The sequence below is a fragment of the Telmatherina bonti genome (genome assembly GCF_933228915.1).
Source record: "Telmatherina bonti genome assembly, chromosome: 18".
Classification (NCBI taxonomy): domain Eukaryota; kingdom Metazoa; phylum Chordata; class Actinopteri; order Atheriniformes; family Telmatherinidae; genus Telmatherina; species Telmatherina bonti.
In genome coordinates this window covers 20341250-20356769 of record NC_136616.1, presented here as the reverse complement: position 1 = coordinate 20356769, position 15520 = coordinate 20341250, and the positions used below count along the sequence as shown (strand labels likewise).

General features: G+C 38.2%; 1 protein-coding gene across 1 annotated transcript in view; it reads left to right on the top strand.

Annotated features, from left to right (window-relative positions):
* arap2 (ArfGAP with RhoGAP domain, ankyrin repeat and PH domain 2) overlaps positions 1-15520 on the top strand; it is a gene marked incomplete at both ends in the record, with an annotated part of 152009 nt that overhangs the window by 117119 nt on the left and 19370 nt on the right. The window contains 6 exons of the mRNA XM_079257781.1: positions 5794-5857; positions 6427-6590; positions 7175-7387; positions 7575-7680; positions 9604-9751; positions 13091-13168. Coding sequence (XP_079113907.1) covers positions 5794-5857; positions 6427-6590; positions 7175-7387; positions 7575-7680; positions 9604-9751; positions 13091-13168 — 773 coding nt within the window. The remainder of the gene's footprint in view (positions 1-5793; positions 5858-6426; positions 6591-7174; positions 7388-7574; positions 7681-9603; positions 9752-13090; positions 13169-15520) is intronic.

Below are 15520 nucleotides of genomic sequence, written 5' to 3'. Positions count from 1 at the left end.
TTTAAAAAAGAAAAAAAAAAAACCTTACCTCCTCTGGCAGCGAATTAGATAGTTGTGTTATTGTGTGGGAACATTGCCATTGGGATTTAAGTCTACTTTGCTCCTCAGAAAAAGAAAGTCGCTTAATTTTTGACTTGCCTTGGCTTATATATATACCCTCCCACCCCTTTTTTTCCCTTTTTATTAAAGAACACTGCATAAATTGTAAATAAAAAAAAGATAATGCATAAACAAATATATTATTTACTGAATAACATTAAAAAATGTGTTGAATTTAAAGATTATCAGCTAATCTTTACATTGATTGTTTCAATAATTCTCGACTAATGCGACATAAAGAGGAAAATTAGATGGTACTAATAAACACCTGGGGGGAATTATATTTAAGGAGGTTAATTCATAACAGTGTTGTGTTGTCAAAGAGCACCGCAGGGAGGCAGAGTCTCAGAAGTAAAAACAGGCAGAATTTAAGCAGCCTGTAAAACTCTGTAGCAATTAAAAAAAAAAAAAAAAGTGTTGCATACAAGAGCAAAGGTTTTGAATATTGCATAATCTGCAGAACATATGTCAAAAGAGTCCAAGAATCTTAACAAATCTTGAAAGGCTAAAAATCAGTATTTGATGGCCCTGATCTTCTGATCTTGAGGCAGAACTGCATAATAAACAAGAATGATTCTGTTATGTAAATTACTTCATGGGCTCAGGGACACTTGCAGAAATCTTATTTTCTCAGAGCAGTTTGCAGCCCGACTCGCAAAGCTTAAAGAAGAAAACATACACGAGTATGACTCAGATAAATAGTTATTTTTGGGGGGACAAAATTCTAATTTGGACTGAGGAAAAGTGAAGTCTGTTGAAATTGAAACTGTTTTTGGATAAAATTGATGCTACATCATCTGAACTACAGATAAGAGGATGACTGTCAGTTAAAAAAAAACCTGCATTTCTGATGAAATCGGGGTGTATTTTGTGCATATAGAACTGACAACTTCCTCATTTGGAACAGCATCATCATTGGTGAAAGGTTCATACAAAGTCTACATCATGGGGGTGCCCAAGGTCTTGTTGCCAGGCCTCTGCAAAGCTGGATGACATGCAGAAGAGGGTATTCAGCTCTTTGATTTAGTTGTCTTGTTGTTGCATCTGAAAGTTGCAGGATGGTAGATCTCAAGGACCGAACTTGGACACCCACAGTTTAGAACAACATGTGCTCCCATTCAGACATCTTTTTTTCAGGGAAGGCCTTGCTTATTTCAGCAAGAAGAGTTAAACCCCCAAAATTGCACCTAATATAACAACATGGCTTTATAGTTGAAGAGTTCAGGTGATGGACCAGCCTGTGCAGTACAAAGTTTCTGCTGATTAAAAACCATTGAGCACATTGTGCCAAAGGAGACACTTTATTAAGCAGCTAGAATCCCATATCAAACAAGAATGAGCAAACACTGCTTTCCCAAAGGTCCAGCAGCGCATTTCATCAGTTTCCAGATGTTTACATACAGCTCATAAAAGGAGAGGTGATCATGCTCAGTGGTAAACACCGCCTTTGTTGTAAGTTGTACCAATGCTCCACTGAACATGGATGTGAACAATCCAGGTCTGCGTCTTAAAAGACGTCTTACGATTCAGAACAAAAGCTCAAGAAGCAACTTTCTGCATGTGGGAAATGGAAATGCTGTTGTTGTTAACAAGAACTTTCTACAAGGCTAATCCAAGCTAGAAAAAAAATACATTTAAAGTATTATCTGAAATATGTGCAATTAAATTATAAAACAGAGTGAAATAAACTGTAAATAAACCTGCTAAATTCACTTCCTGTCAGGAATTTGTTGAGTATATTATGACATCTACGTCCCACCAGAATTGGTTAGCACCATTGCTAAAAAGAAAATAAAGCAACCAGAGCATTGAAGAGGGAAGAAAGAAATATGCTTCAATAATCTAATTTTGTTAATGAAAACATAATGAAAATATCTGTTTGGTGAGAACAAGACTGCAGACTTACTTCCTTATCACACTAGTTTATTAAGTAATAAAAAAAAGAAAAATCAACTGAGCTGTTTGATAGATAAAAGAGGGTTTATGTGTGTTTGTTCAAACGACTATGACAAATGTTGTGCATTTACCTGATAACGCTGTTAATAAACGTCTCTCAAGTCAATCTCTTAAGTTCTTTGCTTTCTTCTCAAGTTACTTGGATCAGAAAGAAACGCTGCACCCTTGAAATTATGCCAAACAAAATAAAAGGCTAAAATTTGTTAGATGAGACTTTGGGGGATTAATTGTTTTTACTGTCTGGCACTGCACACAAAGGCCCATGCAGTAGACATGTCAGTCAAAATAACGGTCGTTCTCACTTGTGCCAATAACAAAATTAAACTTTGTTTGAACAGATTATCAGTTGCCATGTTTACTATTTTGTTGCCTTTTTTTGCCTTCATGTGATTGTTTATGTGAATTTAACAAATGAAGATAAAAAGCACATGCAGAGAAAGAAAAAAGAACACCTACGAATGGTAAGGCTTCAGTTTTTGTAGATAATTAAACAAGCAGTTATAGCGTTTACATCAATCTCATAAAATCTTCCATTTAAGGTAGAGTCCCCTATCTTCTCTGTGTTTTTCATCTTTCTATCTGTTACTTGAGAACAACCGGTGCTTGAGAGTGATGAAAGCGCCAGATGTTGTTGCTAGGAGATTTGAACAGAGCCTCGTCTCTCTTTTTTTTTTTTTTTTGTACTTTCTCTGTTGTGTGTGATTGTTGCCATGATCCAAGCAGCTGTTTGAAGCCCCCGAAGAGATTATGGCAGAGCTTTTGAGTACCCCAGCACAGCTCTTCTGTATCTTGCGCTCTTATTCCGATTTCAAGAGATTTGATTGTACAGATTTAGGTTGTTTTTTTTTTTTTTGGTTTTTTTTATATGCTCAATACTGCCAGCAAAGCAGTCTTGTTTATTTGCAGTTTAGACCTTTTATGTAAAGATTGAGGACAAATAATACTATTTTTTTCTGTCCCACTTTTCCATCTTGTTCACTCTGCCATCAATGGGCCAGGGCCACAAAGCCTGAATTCATGTTGCCCATTACAACATGGAAACGCCATTAAATCCACTGGAGTGCATTTGGCAATTTCCATTACTGTACTGCTGTTCTCTCACCTTACCCCTGCCACACGCACACACACAATATATCTGCAGTGTTTAGAAGCCTAGTCAAGTGCAGAAACAGATCCAGCATTAAAACAACTCAGAAGTACATTTGAATAGCATTGTTTGTGTTGCTACAAAAGCCCTTACCGAAAAGATAGGTTGCATTAAAGCCTGGCCATGCTTTTCTTTGTGGCTTTTGTGATTAAAATGTGGTCATCTGCACTGGTTTGTGAAGTCCATTTGGGTTCTGCTGACCAGTTTGTAACCTTGGGAACTGAGCAGGCAGGTTATTGAAAGCTGCGGCGGAAATCATGATTGGATCTGAGCAATTTTTACACTTATCTGAAAGGGATGGCGCGATTGCTAAAGCAGCAGGTGTTGTAGTTTCCTGGTTTGTAGCTACCAAATTTATTACAAAGAAAGGCAACAAAGAAAGGCAACAAATGAGCAAGTGGAACATAGCCAACCAAGTTGCAGTGGTTTGTGTTGGGAGAAAAGACTGATGTGTGTTGTTTAATCCCACAGGTGAGCTACTTTAGTACAAACTGCTGAAAAAAATGTGATGACACAGGGGTGTTACAACTGCTAACAAGATTATTCTGGTCTCACTTCACCACTAACAGCTAAAATATGTAGCGATAGCGTGTTTTTTTTTATTTCACCAGGATAATGTCTGCTGTACTGCAAGATTTAGACATGATTTGAGAAACCTAACAAAGAGTTCGGTGTCAGCCAAAGCTCCCCAGGTCTCTGTCCAGTCGATTATCTGTAGACCAACAAGTCTGTTCCATCGTGTCTCCATTGTGTTGGACCAAATGGATTTGCTGTTACTGATATCCTGGTGTTTTATTGCTCAAGTCACAGTCAGAGATTAAGGAATTCACTTTTACTGAGCTGTTTTCTTTTTTCACTTGGCTTGTATTTGGATGCAGTTGATGATGATAGTCTTTTCTATTGTTTCTTTAAAGCATGTGTTCTGCTATGTTCAGTACCAAGCAGAGAAATAAGAATGAAAATTTAAATTTAAAAAAAAAAAAAAAAAGGCAAAAGACTGAAACCAGCTGGAGATGCATTGGTCCTACGGTATTGCATGCTGAAGATTTAAGACAGAGAGACAATGAAGTCATACACACTGTCATAACAGCGCAGCTGGTCCTATGTAGAATACATGGATTTTATCAGGTTGGGTCAGACTTTGTGGATCCTATATGATATATACAGTAGTTTTCAGACGACTGCGTGCATTCGACTTTCTTCCACGACTTGTGCATTGTAACCTTTTTTCTTCTATTTATTATGATTAAATGAATGTAAAACCATTTATTTGATCTTTTAATGGTAAGTGTACGGGGATAAAAACGATTTATTAGTGTTTTCTTAGTATTTACTGTGATCTTTCTGAGTATATGCATATCAGTAATCAGTAAGTTAAGAGCTCAATATACATTTCATTGTAATTTATGAAGTGTAATGTGGACTAAAAAAACTTAAACACTTTAACAAATAGTACCTCCGTTAGCTGGTTAGCTCCCGTTATCTCTGGGTTAACTCAGTTAGCTCTGAGCTACAGAAAGCTCGGCGTTCTCTCGATGTCAATCATCCACCATGACGCTCACAGCCCCCACCTCAACTCCACCTCTTTGTCCATATTTGTATTTTCTGGACGAGACAATACGCATCCCTCTGCCAAAGTGGTGATGGTAGGAACCGCCCACCGAGCTTCCATTCAGCTCTTCAGAAACCTATGGGTGACGTCAGCGAGGCTCCGTCCATCTTTTTATATACAGTGAGATGTATTCAGCTTGTCCAGGGTCTCCAAAGGGGACAATTTATGTTGACTGTGTATCCCAGGATATGAATGAAATGCACCAACAGCGCCTTGTCTAATGACACGTTTGCTGTCTGTTGCATTGATGCTGTTAAATTTTGAGCCTTCTTTCATATCATACAAGCCAATGAGGTATTAAATCTTTGACACAACTTCTTTCAAGTATTCCTAGGCTGACTTTCAGACCTTCTCTGCCTTTCCTTACGGCTTTGTCCCTTTCTTAAGAGGTCACCACAGCAAATCACCTGCTCCCACTCTTATTTGCGCATTTATGCTAGATGTAAATGCCGGATGCCCTTCTTAATGCAACCCCTGCATTTATCCGTGCTCAGGACCGGCCCTTAAAGAACGCTGGCTTGTGCTTACCTTGGGGCTGCATGGTGAACCGCAGACCTTCAGGTCAGTGGGCGACCGGTTTTACTCCTGCCACCCCCATTAACATTCAGACCAAGAAGAAGGAAATGCCCATGAGAGAGTGATTCATTATTGAAGTCCTGCCTAAGTAAAGGACAAAAAAATGTGACAAGAAAGAAATAGAAATAAAAATCATAGCCTACAAATGTCTAATAGTATTATTCTAACTAAACCGCTCACGTATAGTGCATAACTAATGACTTATGAATGCCTCAACTTTCATGTTTAATAGTAAAGTTTGAAACAATTAGTTTTTACAGGAATCGAACAGCTGCAAATATTAACCATCCTCCACACGCTGCTTTGCATTAGAACATATGTTGCACACGGCTTCAGAACCTGCAATTTTATTACAACAAGGCTATTATAGCTGCATCTTCTTGTTTTTTCGTTCTCTTCACAGCTGTTTCTACACATACCGAGGGCGAAGACAAGCTCCAAGTCCTGCTGATGGTGGAGTGTGGAAGGTATGTCTTGTGAGAGGAAAGGGAAAGGATGGCGAGATATTTGCTAATAGGAATTATCTGTGATACAGCAGCAATATGTGCACGAGGCATTGCTGTTGGCTTTGACTTTCCCTTTTTGTCTTGTTATTCCTGATGCATTTCACCTACCGTAGCCATCCGTGATGATTAAAGCTTTGCCAGCCTGCCTGCCAGAGTCAGAGAGGAGGTGTTAGTCAGCAGCTCACAGCAATCCTCGCACAAGCTGAGAATTTTAGGCTCCTTTTCGAGTAATACAACAAGACTTTGTGCTTACTCCGCTAATTGCTGTTTGTTTGTGAGTTTTTTTTATCAAACCTTGTGGGAAACAGCAGTTGTTTATAGATGCGTGCTCTGTTGAGGCAATTTCGGATTCCTTTAATCATGTTGGCTGTTTATTTAATGACTTAGAAGTATTTTCCAAATATAAGAACTCCAGGTGTTGGAACACAAAGCACCCTGTTGTAACTGGATTTTATTTCCTTTTGTTTTTTTGTTTTTTTTTAACCATTGTCCATCTCTCTCTTTTTCTTTTTTTTTTTTTCTTCAAACAGAACAGTTTACATTCACGGCTTCAACAAGATGGACTTTTGTCTGTGGCAGTCGGCCATCACGCTGGCTGCAGGCACGGACGGCAACGCGCTCGACAACCAACAGCTGACTAAAAACGGGGTCCCTATTATAGTTGACAGCTGCATTGCTTTTGTCACCCAGTACAGTGAGTTTGAGTACATATATCTGCAGAACTAAGAAGAAAAAAAAATAAATAAAGTTGTAAAAAATAACTTCTGCATGAATAATATTCCGATTTCCCCTTGAGGTGGTGATTCATCCGGTACACTGCGTTGAGATGAGAATTTCATACTTTCTAATGTTGTCTGGCACAAAGCAGTGACATTACCCTCTCCCATTTCACCGTATTTTTAGAAATGTAGAAAATGCTGTCCAACTTTTCACTGCCGCGTTACTGTGGGAATGCTCCCTTCAAAATATAAACACAGAACACATATTACAGGGAGCTTCGCCTTGGCAACTCCAAAAGCTCTTTCTAAAAGTGTGAAATTGAGCAGAAGGTTAATTTGCCGTACAGCAACACTTTGATCCTACCTCCAGTTTAAAGTGTGAAAACTGCTTATGTGGCGTTTTTAAATCCAACAAACCAAAGTGATCATAAGGTTGCTTAATTAACTGTAATTAATCTTGGTCATAATATTTTTTTCCTTAAAAACAGGGAGAGACCACAAAGAAAGACACATTTAGCTATTTTCATATTTAATTACCACCTTCTGACATTGCTGGCAGGCTTGTGCCAGGAGGGGGTCTACCAGAGGCCTGGGGACCCTGCTCGAGTGGCCGCCCTCCTAGAGGAATTCACACGCAATGCCCGAAATGTCAAGCTGAGGGAGAAGGAGCACAATCTGGAGGACGTGACGGACACCTTGAAGAGGTTCTTATCCCAGGCGGAGGATGCACTGCTGACTAAGGAGCTCTATCCGTTCTGGGTGTCAGCTCTGGGTATGTGAGTTGTTGCTTTGGGACGCAGACTGTCAAGCATTTCTAATGAAATGACATCACAGCAGATATTTCAGTTTTAACTATCTAAAAATCGGCTCTTTTATATATAGCTTTTGTTCACTAGTTTCTAAATTTATTCTAGAATTTTCTTTTTTTCCATCCCTGTATTTATTGTCTGGTTTTGCAGATGAGAAGGACACGAGGCAGAGAGTGAGGAAGTACTCTACTTTCATTGAGAGTTTGCCGAAGATCAACAAGTCCACCCTTAATGCGCTGCTTCAGCATCTCTACAGGTATCCATACAACAAGCTAAAGCTAAAATGAGCTCTATTGTTGTGCTGTTGACCTTGTGAACTTGCTGGGACGTCCACTCCCAGAAAGATTGGCAACTGTTCTTCATGTTTTCATCTTGTGAATAATTATTAGCCGCTGCGGAGTGACGCTGTTTAGCTTTATGTCGCTTCATTTCTGTTAAATGGACAAGTATACGTAATAAAATGTTGTTTTATAAATGTTTTTTTTATCTTTAAAGGTGGAGTATGTAAGATTTTCAATATTTTCAAAATAAATTAGTAAAATAACTACAATCATAATTAGAAAGTTTTTTGAACATGTAGGTTCCAGTCTGTCCATATTTGATGCGTCATTAAATTACAAGTTTAATCAATGACAAATGACAAAAAGCACTTTTTTTACTGGTAGGCAAACATTTAAGAAAGGTCTTTGTCATAATTAAACTTGTAATTTAACAACACATCAAATATGGACAGACTGGAACCTACATGTTCAAAAAACTTTCTAATCTAATTATGATTGTAGTTATTTTTTTAGTTAATTTATTTTGAAAATATTGAAACTCTTACATACTCCACCTTGAACATTGATTTGTAAAACTTTAGATCTGAACGAACACATTGTCTTCTTCATAAATGTCTCCAACCTTCATTTAATAGTTCATGTCATAGCTTGTTTTCTGAAAATGTGAAACTAAATCTTGTGAAAACAAGGATTTTCATTTGCCTTTAATGCAATTATTTATCTACAAAACTAGCTGGATCACTGCAGATGCTTCTGACACGATGGCCGCTGCATTTGAGCAGAAAACTAGTAGCTCATAGCTCCCTAAAATGTCACATGACCTGTGTGGATTGTCTTAAAGTTCCCAACTAACCCAGTAACTGGCTGTACAATTGTTACTCAATGGATGACACAAGTACAAAAACGCACAAACACACACACACACACACACACACACACACACACACACATCCAGTCCTTAGCTTGCAAGGTCACATGCTGATTATCTCGTCGCTTCTTCTCTTCTATGAAATGATTCTCTCTGCTTTCTGATTTCATTTAATTGACTGTCGACTCATCAATCCGGCAGGACAGTTTCCTCTTTCCTTAGTCATAAATTCTACTAATTACATATTGTGGCAAGTACTGCAAATAAACAAATAATTAGAAAAGGTTGCTTGTCACTAAAGAAACGGCTTCTTGGGTTAAAGATGATGACTTTTTTTTTCATGTTGTTTGCACCGTTAGCTGACATTTTCAGTGAAAGACAGATTCATGCCTCATTATTAAAAACTCTGGCAATTATCAAACACATTTCTGAAGTCCTCATCACAACTGGGGCCATTTCTGTCTTTCTTTTGCATTTATTATGCAGGTTTTTGCCTCTATTTACCTAAAATGTTATGTTTTCTGTCCTCACCTTAACATATTCTGAACAGTAAGCATCATGTGGAACTTTGTAGTGATAAATATGGGACAACGCTGCATTATTTTACATGAAGTTTGGAGATTACTGTGAATCAGGTACAAAGTTTCAGAGAAAGCTGACATCAGAGACTGGATCTTGTCCTGTTGTAGAATCGCAGCACAAAGCCATTAGTTCCTCTATGTCTAATTGGATTAAGTAACAAACACTGTGCTGTCCTCATGTCTCTTTCACTGATGCTCACATTACACACCAGCTCCTTGGATACCTGCACTGAATGGTTTGATTTAGCTGTTAATTATATGGACTGTTTTGAGAAGACTTAATTGTCTCCGTGCTGAGTTTGGCCCAAAGGCCTGACATTTTATTCAATTCTCCGTGCGTTTGTCCTGCTATGAGAGATTGAGAGAGCAACTGAGCTGCTGGTGCTGATCTGTGTGACTGTGTACACGCACTCATGGTTTTCCTAATCACACTCGTCTCTCTGACTCAGGATTCAGCAGTGTTCCCACCTCAACTGCATGCCGAGTGAAAAACTGGCCTCCGTCTTCTCCTCCTGCTTGTTCCAGACTCAGGGACAAACCCCACAGGAAATTAGTGTGGTTCATGACCTAATCAGCAACTACATTACACTCTTCAGTGTGAGTCAAGAATATATTGCATTCTTTTATTCTCCGCCGTTACACAGCATCAATAACGATGAAGAACTGTTTCTGAGACGTCGTGGAAGATGGCAGAAATATATTTGGTTATTCAGTGTGGGCCTTTTTTTTATTTCAGCTATATAATATCTTACTTTTTATATTGCCAAAGAAAATATAACATCCTTTATTTGCGGAAAAAGCCACATCTTGTCTCTTTGCTGCTTTTCTTTGTGAAATATGACTACTTTTTGTCTTCGGCTGCAGTTATAAAGCATATACTGTTTTCCTTCTCGTTGCCATACTGCTATTACACAGTGATAAGCTATTTTTAATAATAGTACTTAAAAACAACTTTTGTTTGTCAAAGTTTTAAATAAAAAAAGATTAGTTGTATATATTAATGTACAATATGTATGTGTAAGTATAAAACGGAAAAGCCATCTTTTTTGAGATGTTAAAAGTGATAACTTACTTGAAAATCTCAAATCCTTGAGCAACATAACATTGCACAGGCTTAAAGAACATCATCCAGTTCTTCCTTTGCTCATCCTTCATGTTTCATGACATTGCATTTGGCTGTTTTTATCTTTTTAAGTGTGAAAATGCCCATTAAAGAAACCTCAGTAGTGGTTCTCTGCTGCAGCAAACAATGAAATAATCAAGCACTCGGCTTTAAATAAGTGAACAAAAAGTCCAAAGTATTTAATTCATATGAGGTTTTCTTGATAGGTATGCGGGGGGGGGGGGGGGTCATAACTGTTTATTTGATGGTGATAACTATAAACAGGATGATAAAACAACCAAAAAAAAAAAGGTTTATCACATAGGGAATAGGGCTGTGACGATACACTTTTGTCCCGATTTGATTCGATTCCGATTTTTTGGGTGCCGGTTCTATTTAAATTGCGATTCTCACAATTCTTTGATATTTCTGATTTTTGTATATTAAAAACAAAATAAATAAATAAAACTTATTTTTTTTGCTCGTAATATTTCTTGATTTCAATTAGAAAAAAACGACACAGTAGCCAGATCATCGTTCTGCTGCTTTAACGCCCCAGAAGACAAGTAAAAAGATCAATAAAAAGAATAAAAATGGCAACATTTTTATACTGGATTATTTTTATTTGTTGAAAAAAATTAGATTTTTTAACAAAAAATTGATTTTAAATTGTGAAGCAAAAAAAATCCAGATTTTCGATTTTTCGATTCGATTTTCCCACCCCTACTCGGGACACTACGTTTCATTACAGCCAAGTTTTGTTTCACGATAGAAAACACTGGTTGTATAGAACACGCAACATCGCTGATTCAGCAAGGAAACGCAAGAAGATTGAAATAGAGAAGGGCACAAATCAAGAGTCATTATAAGATTGTCTTTTGCTGGGTGGAGAAAGCCAACAGGTCAAGTGGGATGCAAGATGGATGCTGAAGTAGCCGTCAATAAGGGGCGCGGGACGGAGAAAATGGCAGAAGTTCTGTAGTGTACCTTTAAATTGTTGTTGTTTTTTTTAATACTTTAACAACACTTACCAACAACCACAACAACTTTGTTCTGAAAAATTGTCATTATGACTGCCCTAAATCGTTCCAAACAAGCAGCGCTTGTAAGGTAGCCTGGCACACTAGACTAGAGTGTTCTATATATTCAATACAGAGTGACTCAGCCTGGAGTCCCTCCCCTTCACAGAGATTTACATCGGTTGTAAACAAACCGGCCACTCTGATTGGTCTGAGGAGACTCTTGCCTCTTGCCTTGCATCACCACGTATTCTTCAACACATTCAGGATGGCACACGGACGTAGCGGCGGTTTATTTTCTTTTTGCCGTAGTTTCTGACTTACAATTTGGTTCAAAAAGCAACACAGAGTTGCCAATAACGCCATGTAGCCTCAGGTTTTTACAGCAAAAACGACTCAAGTCATTTATGTCTTCTGTCCTGCACGCCATATTTATTTTCGCCACTATACTGATGTCACGTCCGCCATTTTACTGATTGGTTTACTCCAAACTCATTTGTCCCATCTTAAAAGTCCGTTGATGCGAGTGAGTCCCCAGACTCTACGCTGGTACAGCGGGAGAGTCTGGCTTGTCAGGCTACTTGTAAGCTCCTTTTCCAGTCGCTTTCTAACCATCCAAAGCACCACAGGCCAAATTCAGCCACACGTTCATATGTAGCTTTTTATACTTTACAGGAAGTGAATTTACACCTCCTAAGCCACTGCTGATGATAGTCCACTGTCCCCAAAAAAATATATCAACAAAGCGGTACCAAGTGACCAGCAGTGCTTTTTCTCCATATTGTTTATCGGCAAATAAAATGCACTGTATGAGCACCTTGTCATAGCACTGTTTAAAACTTCATCCAGTAGCTGTGGCTCAGTTTCAGTGGGAGATTTATTCATTTTATTCCAGCAAATCCAAGAAGGAAACTGTAGGAAATGTGTGAAATAACTCCAAACAACTGTCAGTCACAGCAATAAACAGAATATCCAAATATTACATATTTACACCAGGCAGACAAACCTTTATTTACACTCTTACTTCAGCCGTCGGGGGAGCAGAACTCCTTTTGCCAAATCTCCACAACAGGATTGACTTTGCTGATGTGTGGATGGATGGGGAGAAGAGCAGGATCAGTGTTACCCTTGGAGAGCAGCTCGGAGTGACTGTTAATTCCCCCGTGGAACGCCAGGATCTCTCTTTAAAAGGAGGAGCATTCTCTCCAAATCGGTCCAGGACGCCATCATTCGCATGACAAATAACCATAAAGTTCAGCCAATCATAAGTCCAGCACCAATAAACACACCAACTGAGACATAAAATAAGTGAGACGTCTTGCTAATTAAAGCGCTGGTTCTGTGCTGGATGTCGTCGACTGGGGCCCATTATCAGGCCCAAACACACACGAAGAGTTTTTGAGCGTTCCACAATCATCTCTGCCATTCGTACGACTGTAACAAAGGAAACTGTTCTAAGAAAATGATAACGATGTTTAAAAAAAAAAAAACACATTGGAATAAGAAATGTCACTTCCAACACTTTAGAAGCAGAGAGCCTTCACTTGGTCAGACGCTCAGCCAACTTTCTGTTTTAGAAATGGGTTTTAGAAGTGTTTATTGAGCGGCCCACTTCCACAGCCTGTTTTTTCCAGTTTTTTTTTCTGTATCATATTTAAGTAGTGAAATTAATATGGCCATTGCAGAGTGCCTCTAGTGTTGAGCATGTCTCTGAAATTTACTTTAGGTTATGAGAAAGTCTATCTGTGGCCGACTGAATGGTGATGTGTGTGTTTTTTTCTTTTTTGTTTGTTTTTTTTGTGGTGTTTCGAACAGGTCAACGAGGACCAGGTGCAACAGATGGAAAGAGAGAATAGCTTCATCACACGCTGGAATGACAAGAAGGACGCCACAGTAAGTCGACCTACGAAGCCAGAATGGAAATGAGCATCCTGTTTGTGTGTGAGTGCGGTGTCTCGTTTGCATGCATCAGCAAGCGAGTCAGGGACTCAAAAGGTGGGATTTATTTGAAGAGGAGTCCTGGTTTTTTTTTTTTGTTTTGTTTTTTTTGTTTACTGGCAGAAATGAAGGGGGGTGGTTGGAGTGGAGTGGAGGAAAAAAGGTCCTTGTTCCTGTTAACCTTGTACAGCAGGTACTTTATGCCTGGATGCCGAGAAAAACACGTGGTTTAGATAAGGGAGGTAAAATCACATGGTGCCGCTGTTGCTGAAATCTGGAATAAGTTGTTTTCAGCGGCTTCTTTCGGTTTCTCTCTGCCGTATCCGCAGGGTTTCAGAGCATGCTGTCAGACAGGACGCTTAGTGAATGGAAAACCAGTGCTATTATAAAGCTGTCAAAGGTGAAACGCAGAATGGTATTCAGGTTATGAATGTATATTTGAGGGGTTGAAATAACAGAATTATTCATTTCATTTTTTTCCCCATTGCAAACTGTTTATCAAAGTCTTTAGAAGTGATTGTTGAGGTTTTTTTTTGGTTTTTTTTTATTTAATATTTGAGCTAAAAAAATAACTCTCAATGTCAATCATGACGACTTCCTGATATTTCTTGCCAAAGCGACGGAAAGGTGTCTGGAAAGGTGAGCAGCACGTTAAGAGCAGTCATGGAAAGCACTCATTTATAAGTGGAAATTAAAAGCCGTAAACCAAAATGTTATTTATATTCATCCATTTAGCTACAGAGCTGCCTTCTGGTGCTGTAGCTCTCAGAGTCTGAAAAGAGGAAGAGAAAAAAAAATGGAAAAGTTGGTGAAAAGGTAATTTCCCACCCACAGGTTTAGAAAGGTTGCGTTGCAGTGGTTATGTGTGCATTCAGCTTATTCATAGTGGTGTCTGAGGCTTATGTAAGCCATCATTTAAAACAGAACTTCAGTGGCCTTTTTTAGTCATTGGACTGCTGGAAAATTGCATCCCAGCTTTTTTAGGTCTGTTTTATAAAAGAGCAATGTGGAGTATTTTTCACTTGGAGACATGGAGGATGGTGTTGAATGTTAAGAAACATCCACACTTTACTTGACTTTTACTTGAGATTAAAACTCAACTAACTCAGAATGCAGATGTGTTTTCTTCTTCAGTGATGCTGCAAAAAAAATCAAATGAACTCACAGCTTCCACGTTCAAAGTTGAGTTCTGTTTTCTTCCAGCAGCAGAGCTTGCTGGTTATTGGTGCTCATTGGGTATTTTTTTTTTCTTTTTTTTAAATCTAAAAACACATCAGCTGCTTTTGACCACTGACCTGTCACACTCAGGGTGGTTGCACCTCCTGTGTTCTCCCGTTGCTCCAACTGAAATTAGTGGATAAGTTCATCTAGAAATTAAAAGACGAGTCGCTCTTCTGAAACTCAAATTAAATTCATAAATCTTAGGAGTGGGGACCTGAATCGCTTCACAGTTTTAAAAGAGACGTTTTTGTTTTTTAAAAAAATAAAAAAGAAAAGAAAATCTTTTTCAAGTGAATAAAAATAATCCATGATAAAATTTCTGTTATTTTTATTGTTTTCATTGATCTTTTTACTTGTCTTCGTTGGTATCACAGCAGCAGAATGATAGTCTGGCTACTGTGTTGTTTTTTCCTTATTGAAATGAAGAAAAATAATTAGCAAAACAACTTTTGTACATTTGTTTGTTTTTAGTCCCTAAAAAAAAATCAGCAATATCAACCAATTGTAAAAATCATAATTTAAATTGAATCGGCAACCAAATAAAATCGGAACCGAATTCGGGATGAAAGCGTATCATTACAGCTGTATTAAATCTTTCTGGTGGCCTCAACAGGTGACGAGCTGCACCACAATGCATAAAAGACTAAGAACGATTGTTTCCCACCCTAGTAAAAGGTAAAAATTACATCATAAATATAATGAAATGGAGCAATTTTTAAGGCGTATTAGCTTGTTCTTCAGCTTCAGTTTTGCCATTTTTTAATCCAAGCACTTTTTTCTGCACTTTTTTAAAACTTTCTGTGTTTTAGTGTGTGTGTGTGTGTGTGTGTGTGTACATAGACAAGAAACAGCTTCAGATTCTTTATTGAATCGATATCAATTAGCCTTGTACTCGGTCTTGCTAATGCTAATTAGCCAGATTGAAGCTAAATGATGCTAGTTTAGTAGAAGCTATTGTCCATGATTATTTTAACCCATCCTGCACTTTTTCATTTAAAAAACTTAACTAAAGAAAGCCAACTGTTTCCCCGTTAAATGTTTGTCTCAATAAATTGTTTATATGACAACAAAAGACACCCTCACTTA